Source organism: Tauraco erythrolophus, unplaced genomic scaffold (genome assembly GCF_009769465.1).
Source record: "Tauraco erythrolophus isolate bTauEry1 unplaced genomic scaffold, bTauEry1.pri scaffold_64_arrow_ctg1, whole genome shotgun sequence".
In the NCBI taxonomy this organism is placed as follows: domain Eukaryota; kingdom Metazoa; phylum Chordata; class Aves; order Musophagiformes; family Musophagidae; genus Tauraco; species Tauraco erythrolophus.
Window position 1 is genome coordinate 184,051 of NW_028238632.1, and position 9,168 is coordinate 193,218.

At 48.0% G+C, this 9,168-nt stretch overlaps 1 protein-coding gene across 1 annotated transcript; it reads right to left on the reverse strand.

The window, feature by feature from the left end:
• Positions 1-3,714: 3,714 nt before the first annotated feature.
• On the reverse strand, positions 3,715-6,992 carry HSF5 (heat shock transcription factor 5). The gene is made up of 4 exons (XM_086630988.1): positions 6,939-6,992; positions 5,744-6,260; positions 4,866-5,000; positions 3,715-3,857 (listed from the first exon to the last, which is right to left on the reverse strand). Exons 1-4 carry the CDS (start codon positions 6,990-6,992, stop codon positions 3,715-3,717), a joined length of 849 nt encoding a protein of 282 aa, XP_086487114.1.
• Positions 6,993-9,168: the final 2,176 nt, after the last annotated feature.

A 9,168-nucleotide genomic window follows, 5' to 3' on the forward strand; every position in this document is an offset into this window, starting at 1 on the left:
CCACAAATGCACCACTCAAAGTCTGCATAAATCTGCAGGAAAGCCCTATAGATCTTCAGGTCAGAAACACTTCTCGGAGAACCTGTAGAGGCTGCCTTTGCCATCATAAAGCATGTCTGAATGCTACTGAAATATTTCACTGTAATGACACCACAAGATGACAGGACACAGTCAGCAAGCCAATGATAATTTCTTAGTAGAATTCATATAAATCAAAGAACTTTTAAAGCAGAAAGAAGACAACAAAGAGTTTTTCAAAAGCAGCAAGTCCTGCCCACGTGCAATGACAAATCACATTGTAACAGCCAGTGCCTGTACTGCTGTTTCTTCTGGAGATGACTCAGAGTTAAAGGACACTGGAAGGGCAATGTCTTCTGACAAATAGCAGTCATATAATGATGTTGAACAGAAATTCAGCTATATTTAAAATACCATATTAGTTTGGAAGAGATGTGGTATGAAGGATTAGTCCTTCGTGCTCGATTATCCTCAGACCTTCTGGCTGAGGTAACAGTCAGTAAAATGCTACTTCCAAAGATGAATAAATTAGAGAACAAGAAGCCACAGGATCACCGACTAGCAAAGCCGTATCAGATCAAATATAGACTTTGCATAGACTTTGCCAGTTCTCTCCAGTAGGCCACAGCACAATCAAACAGCGTGAGCCGCCCTGCAAACCACCTTTCAATGGCATCGCACTGAATTCCTGCAACGGGTGGAAGATATTGAGTGGAACAAGACAATGCAAAAGTTCTATGTTTTTGTGAAGAAAACAGAAAATCGTCAGCCAGGGTTGATGCCTTTGAGGGTCTGTGCAGAGCAGGATGATCTGCGCTGTAGCTGGCTACAACCCTCAGCAGTTTGGGGAAGTATCTCCCGCACAGCACACAGAAGGTGAACAGATGATTCTCCACAGCTCCGTGAGAAGCACAGGCAAACTGCTGTCTTCCCAACCATCTGCACAGCCCCTGTCGCCATGTGCCAGGAGAAATGATCTGTGCTACACTACGACTCAGACATCTCCAGAAGTCTCGTTGATCCATTCTGTACGGCATTTGTGTTCTCCTGCTCAGAGACAGCCAGTTACCGCCCCGGCAGAACTGCTCCATGGCACTGCTTGCCTTTGGGCTGCTCACACAGAGGATCGCCTTCCAGCAATCTCTGCCCAGATGCACCAGCAGCCTTTGACTGGCAGTTCCCTGGTTACACTTGTGTTATCGAAGCATCCACTAGGAAGTGGCCAAAATCTTCTTTGACTCCACACACTATCTGTGGACTTGCTTCTCCAAACAATGATTTTTACTAGACCATTTGGACAGTGTATTTATACTATCTCTCCATCTATCCACACCACCACACTTGACGACTCCTTTGGAATGATCTGCTGTCCCTAACATTGATCTCAGCCTTCTGATACAAGAAGTTATCGGATTGTGACTTCCCATCATTCAGACTGATCCTCATGTCCTGGATGAAAAAGCAGCTCATGATGAAAGTGAGAGGAAAAAGATGCAATGTGTTGTCCTAGTTTTAGCTGGGACAGAGTTTTTTAACAGCCAGAAGAGCTCCGTGTTTTGGTTTTACTCAGAGGCTCACTCTGAGAAGAACGTTGATAGCAAGCTGATGTTTGTGGTTGGAAGTGAAACTCCAAGGACTTTTCAGTGTGCGGAGTGCAGAAACGCAGCGGGATAAGAGGGGAGCATAGCTGGGACAAGGGGGACACGATTCCCCTTGTGATTTGTGGTGGAACTTAAGATTGAGGGCCAAACTGGCCAATTAGTATTCCACATCATGCAGCGTCATGCCCAGTATAAAAGTGAGGGTCAGCCGGGAAGAAGGGTTTTTTCGCTTTGGCTTTTGCGCTTTGGCTCTTTTGCGCTTTTTTTTGTTCTTTTGCGCTTGCTGCGCTGTTGCTCTGTTGTTTTTTTCTTTCTTTCTTTTCTTTCCAGAGGGTTATTACCGCGTATCCTGCTTTTCTTTCTCCACAATGCACAAAACTGCTGTATGGTTCCAAGTCATCCTTATCGCTTAAGTTGAAATGCTTAGTCAGGTACTTGTGACCTGGCTGATCATTTATCTGGTAATGTGGTGATGTACCTTACATCACTGGGGAGACCAGAACGGGACACAGGAGTGTGCATGCAGTCTCCAAAGTGGCAAATAAGAGAGGATAGGATGTCTTGGGTTTTAAGTTTGTTTCTCTTGACTTCTTGTCCTAGTTTTAGCTGGGACAGAGTTTTTAACAGCTAGAAGAGCTCCGTGTTTTGGTTTTACTCAGAGGCTCACTCTGAGAAGAATGCTGATAGCAAGCTGATGTTTGAGACTCCAAGGACTTTTCAGTGTGCTGGAGTGCAGAAACACGGCGGGATAAGGGGGGAGCATAGCCGGGACAAGGGGGACACGATTCCCCTTGTGATTTGTGGTGGAACTTAAGATTGAGGGCCAAACTGGCCAATTAATATTCCATATCATGCAGCGTCATGCCCAGTATAAAAGTGAGGGGCAGCCGGGAAGAAGGGCTTTTTGCGCTTCGGCTCTTTTGCGCTTGCTGCGCTGTTGCTCTGTTGTTTTTCTTTCTTTTTTTTCTCTCTCTCCCAGCACTCCCACTCTCGGAGTACTCTCTCTCTCTCTCTCTCTCTGCCCCTCTCTATTTCAGGGCCTCGCGTTCATCCAGGATTGCAGCTTCGGGACAAGACGGGCTTCGCATACGAGGGGGTGGTGAGCACCTACACTGTATTAAATCATCTGTATTAAATCATTCTTATCTCAACCCATGGGTTTCCCATTTATCCTTTAATTCTCTCCCTCATTCCTGGGGGTGGGGGAGAGGGAGTGACCGGCTGTGTGTGGGGGGGGTGGTTTTCAACCTATCCCACGACATGCGTGAAAAATAAATACTAGAGTATCAACGGCATGATTGGCCAGTGGCTATTTATAGCCTTACACCAACATGTGATCCTGGCCACAATCTGGCCATCTTGGATGAGCTTCTCTATAAACAAAAAAAAAATAGAATAAAAGACACAGGTTGATATTTGCAAGACACGAAACTGGATGATCAAGCCTGGGGAGGTCAATCCTTTTTCAACACACATAAGCATAACTCGCTTTGCTTGTCCTCTGTGAAGAAGAAAAAAGTACCTGCATTACGCTGAAACACAAAAGGAAGTCCTTGCATTTTTACTGCAGATCTTTTGATGTTTGATAAGCCAGGGCCTCCAAATAAGGTGCAGTTTCCGCTGAAATTCTATAAAGCATTCACAGGAAGTACTGTAGTTCTCTTTAATAAGACATCTCTGAGGTGTGGCCAATTCCAAAAGGCACCTTAGTTTTTCTCGTTCATGAAAGGAAACCCAGGACTGCAGAAAGCTGTCAGGGACGAAAACACGGAGCTGTTTCCCAGTATCTTCATAATACTAAAGAATCTCTTTTTGTCCAGGCAAGGACATTCCTCAAGAAAAATGTAGGCTCCTTAACTAAAACAAACTGTGATGAAGTCAAGCAAAAAGCTTATACAGAAGAAAACACTCCACTGATGAGGACACCCACTGTGCTGCTGCCCTGAGACCTCACTAGAATGACAAAACTGCCCGTTTAATGTTCAGTGGCTCTTTGAAACAGATATGCACAAAGTGCATTACTTTCACTTTCTCAAGCAGATCAATGACCAAATTTATATCCTTCGCTCCGCAAGTCCATAAACCTACAGCTCATTCATACAGTCTCCTCCGCTTTCCCATGATTTCCGTACGCGACACTCACCTGGCAAACGTTGCAGTGGGCGTAGGTGGGAGCTGCAGGACGGGCACAGACAGCCAGAGGGTCCACGTGGACGGGTGGGGAACACGGCAGCGACGCTGCAAGAATTCACACGCAGTTATCAGACTGCCAGAGTTTGTGTTTGCTGTGCCGAGTTCCATCGCTTGCTTTGATTAAACATTTCAATAATCACACAGGAAACTAAATTCCAGAGATGCATTACTAGCTCCCAGGTGATTTGGAGACCAATTTCTTCATTTTAAAAAATATTCATTCTAATACATGTGCACATATATTAAAAATACAGAAGAACGGAATAACTGAGCTTTAACTAGTTCAAGGAAAGTGTCACTCTGTTCTGAGTTTCAGAAGTTTTAGGGAAATTAAGAAAACCCCAAACACATCACCACCTGTCCAAAAATAACCTATCACGTGATTTTTCCAATTCCAGATAAGGGTAGGAAAAGAACAATAATTTGCTTCAACTTCCCTTCTGAAGAACAAAAACACTTCAGTGAGACTAAAAATTCTAGCAGAAACATTTTAGACACAAGGAATGAGTCAAGACTTTTGTACTGTCTAGTCTTCAGTGCATAAAAAGAATACAACATAAAGAAGCTAACCAAGAAAAAAAATACGATATGAAAATATAGTATGAGCAGAATGAAATACTCTACACAAAACTTTTGACTGACCTTTGACTTTAAAAACTTAACCTGGGAAAACATGAGACCAAGGCCCAGTATGCTACTCTTCGACAAGTTCTCAGTGCTTTGGTGTCATTGTCCTGGTTTTGCTTCATTAAAAACAATATCAACGTTAGCCTGACAATGACCAGTTGTGGACAAATGTTTTTCTCCGTCCCCTTTAACCTCAGCAGAGAGGCTATCTGGAAAATCACCAGGGGACACTCAAAATCTGGAAGAAGGACAGGAATAGCAAACAGAAAATCTTTTTGCTTTCGAGGTCTTTCTTCCTTTTAGGCTTTACACTTTCCATCTAATTCTCACTTGAGATATACACATGACAGAGCATTGTAGAAAAATGTTTACAAGTATGATTTTTAAATATCTTTTGAAAAGCAAGTGCAGAGATATTTTCCCTACCTGTTGGATAGCAGGCTTGTGAGGACTGCGCTGAAGGTGTGGAGTTGCTGCACTTTGGCAGGGACCTGGCAGCAGCTTTAGGCCACTCATCAGGAGGCAGAACAGAGGTGACAGTCCGGACCACGTACGTGACCTCTGTGGAACACCGGAGAGTCGGACAGGCAACTTGTCTATTCGGGAAAGCTGGGGAAGCCACATAGCCTGGAAGCAACCCAAAAGAGCTCTGCTCTATGTCAAGTCATTGAATTTGTCAAAAAAAAAAATTCAAAGCCAGGTCTTTTCTAGTCAGCTCAACTAGTTCGTTTTAGACCAAAATATCCCAAATTCTGCCGTTTTGTTCTTTCCTAGATATTCCTCTTCTTTTTCTCTTAGTCAGTTACTCTTTGATGAAATGGTAGTTGCTCTTACTCCGTAACAGCTCCATTTCTATTAGAGCTTTTGGTGACTTTGTTGAAACACTGACAGCAACACCGAGAACGTCTGTCCTCATCAAATTCCAAAGAGAACTACTGCGTTTGTGACTTTTCCACAGTGCTGTATGTAGCCACGCTAATTGTAAGATTCAGGATAGTTTCCATCAACAGGGTTTATCTAGAAGCCAGGCCTTCTCAGATGGGGTGAGGGTGTGCTTAGTGTAGTACACAACGGGGACCCTACTGTAGCCTACAGGCAGACCGAAACACACATGAACCACCTTGTCCACGCTTACTGGCAGCAGATCTGCCTGCATGAAGAACAACCGTTTGCCTACAGCAGGTGAACTGAGTGGCCACCAGCAAGGACAGGTAACCCTCCTCCCCCAGTGGAGTGCCGATTCCCCCGTACCACCCAGTGCTTCTCAAGCCCACCGTGGCCCCACGTGGACTGCCCCGTCTCACCAGGCCCACCAGCCTTGCCGAGCATCAAGGGTGGCAGCAACAGATTCTGACGCAGTGATGTGCCTGGCAGCTGCTGGAACCAGTTGGGTGGGCGACTCTTCACCTCCAGGCCGGCTGCCAGCTTCGCCTTGTTGGCGCTCGTCAGGCGTTTTAGGTGGACAAGGAGGTCGGGGCGGTTGCGGTGGAAGTGTGGGCTGTGGAAGTGGTGCAGGTGCCCAGCAGAGTTGCCACCACCAGCACCCATCAGGCCTGGCTCAGCCCCCTCCACACTGCCCTCCAGCCCCATCACCGACTTGCGGAACCCGTAGAGGTTGAGCTGTCGGATGAAGCTGCTGAAGTTCTTGGTCTTGAAGGGGCCGGCAGCTTCCGCAGCCCCGTTGCCATTTGGCCCCATGGCGCAGCCTCGCCCTGCACCCAGCAGCTCATGCTCGAAGAGTGGCTGGTTGATGAGCAGCCCCTCGCCGCGGGCATCCCAGCGGATGGAGCGGACGCCCGGGCTGTTCACCAGCAGCCACAGCTTCGCCGGTGTCCCAGTTTTAGCTGGGACAGAGGTTTTTTTTTTTAACAGCCAGAAGAGCTCCCTGTTTTGGTTTTACTCAGAGGCTCACTCTGAGAAGAATGTTGATAGCAAGCTGATGTTTGTGGTTGGAAGTGAAACTCCAAGGACTTTTCAGTGTGCGGAGTACAGAAACACAGCAGGATAAGGGGGGAGCATAGCTGGGACAAGGGGGACACGATTCCCCTTGTCATTTGTGTGGAACTTAAGACTGAGGGCCAAACTGGCCAATTAGTATTCCATATCATGCAGCGTCATGCCCAGTATAAAAGCGAGGGTCAGCCGGGAAGAGGGGCTTTTGCGCTTTGGCTCTTTTTGCACTTTTGCTCTTTTGCGCTTGCTGCGCTGTTGCTCTGCTGTTTTTTTTCTTTCTCTCTCTCTCTCTCTTTCTCTCCCTCTCTGCCCCTCTCTATTTCGGGGCCTCGCGTTCGTCCGGGATTTGCAGTTTTCGGGACGAGACGGGCTTCGCATACGAGGGGGTGGTGAGCACCTACATTGTATTAAATCATCTGTATTAAATCACTCTTATCTCAACCCCACGGGTTTCCCGTTTATCCTTTAATTCTCTCCCTCATTCCTGGGGGTGGGGGAGGGGGAGTGACCGGCTGTGTGTGGGGCGGACGGTTTAACTTAACCCACGACAGCCGGGAAGCTGCTGGGGTGGATGAGGGGGGGCAGCTGCACCTCCTCCATGGCAGTGGCGGGGAAAGGAGGCAGCAGCAAAGGATGAAGGATGTGGCAGTGCAGAGAGCACACGACAGCGACCAGTCCCGGATGCGGTTGCCACGGGCAATGGACCCACTGGCCGCTTGTGCAACAACAGTTGCTGCGCCAGGGTTGCTCCGCCCCCCAGCGCTGCGATTGGTCCATGCGCCGCCCGGCCCCACCCCACTCGGCCCCGCCCCGCTGCTGCCACTGCCACCCCACCTTGTTACCCAGCAATGAAGGGGTTAAAACTTCGGTGTAAGAATTTCCCGGAGGGTTTAGCAGGCGGTTTGCACACACCTAAGGAACAGAACGGGACGAGCATCCCTGAAGGTGCCGGCAGTGATCAGAAGGGAGACTCTTTATCCCGAGCTGTCTGCCCTTGCAGGGAGCATCCCAGAGAGCGGATAAACTTGGTTCTCATGTTGCTCTGAGCTGGGAACATGCGCAGCAGTGACATGGGGAAAAGGGAATTCCGGCAGCGGGAGATGGTGACCACCAACTCACGGACCACCTGCCCTAAACACAGCCCAGACCCAAAAGAAAGTGGCGGAGGAGAGAATTGAGCGTGGGAAGGGATTTCCATGTAAAGCGAGAGAAAATGCATCAATTGTCGAAGAGAATAACAATGACTACAGAAACACGTGATGGACACGCGTGGTCGCAGTGTGTAACTAAGGTTCTGTCCAGGGGCCGGGGGTGCAGCCAGGAGGAGACACCCCCCGTGCACCCGCACCGCAATAAAGCAATGCCGCTTTCCTACACTGCAAACTGTGTTAGGGGGTTTCTGTCCCGGTTGTCAGTGACAGGAGGAAGAAATTATACAAGAAAGAAAAGACCAAATACACCCAGGAGTTTGGGCATCAAGAGTGCCTGGTAAAGCCAAAATTGCAGCTCCAGTTAAAACTGAACTGAGTCCAAAGCCCTTGCCCCGAATACCTCGGCACAAAAAGCAGAAATAATAGCCTTAACTCGAGCATTGAAGCTCGCTAAAGGCAGGAAAATTAACATGATGACTTCGCTAGTTTTCTGGGGAGGTGAAAAAGTCATCATGAGGAAGACATACAGCCTTCATCCCTGAGACCCCTACTCACGAACACCAGGAGACACTGCGCACGCGCAACTCAGGGGGGTTAGGGGTGGAGACTATGGAGATGACTTCTCTGAGCTCATTGTAATAAGACCACCTCTTCTCAGAAATAATTAAGAATATGTATTAGTAGAAGAAATATAAACCAGAAATAGGAACTATATGATGTGCGTCTTGGTGGAGCGGAGACTCCCGGCGCACCCAGCGCTGTTTGCTTGCTTTTATTCACCTAATAAATTGTAAACTTTAATTGGAGTTCTGTTTGGGACTCACTCATTTATCACAATTGGGGGCTCGTCCGGGACGGTCTTAGTTCCTGAAGTCTGACCTAATCTAGGAGGGGCGCCCCACCATTTATTTTTTTGGTGGCTCCTGATTGGGTCGGGTCGGGACTAACGCCATCCTGAACCTGAATAGAAGCAAGCAAAGAATTTGATTTTTATACGAGCTCAGCTCCCTTGCCTGCTTCAGTAGTTTTGTTTTGCCCGCAATTCTCTGCGCGCGGACCCGAGCGACCGTTTGGTTCGATCCCGAACGAAGACAGTGGAGCTGTGAGTGACGCCATGTGTGATTGTGGTGTGCGTATACTGTTTGGTTCGATCCCGAACAGAGACGGCCAAGGCCGTGCGTACACTGTTTGGTTCGATCCCGAACAGAGACGGCCAAGGCCGTGCGTACACCATTCGGTTAGATCCCGAACGACGGACAATGGAGTCGTGAGAAGATGACGGAGTCGTAAGTATTTAAGGCGTTGATCATTCGGTTGGGTGGGATTCGGTTGCTTGTGTGTGCAAGAGAGTGTGACTGAGACGGAACGTAGTTCCGAAGTGAGTGCGGAGGTCTTCTAACTGTGGTTCCAATCTCCCGCGAGGGACTTGGCCGGTGAAGGACCGAAGCGATTCCTATAGGACTCGTGGGTGGGTGATAGATCGTTAACCCCCTGCCAGACACTCTTACCAGCAACCAAGGACTGTAGGAATTGCCACAGTAAAATTCCTAGATGGGTCAAAAGAAGTCAAAGACCCAGGACCAGAAAAAAGGGAGCAAATTACCAGATATACCAGTAGAAAGTCC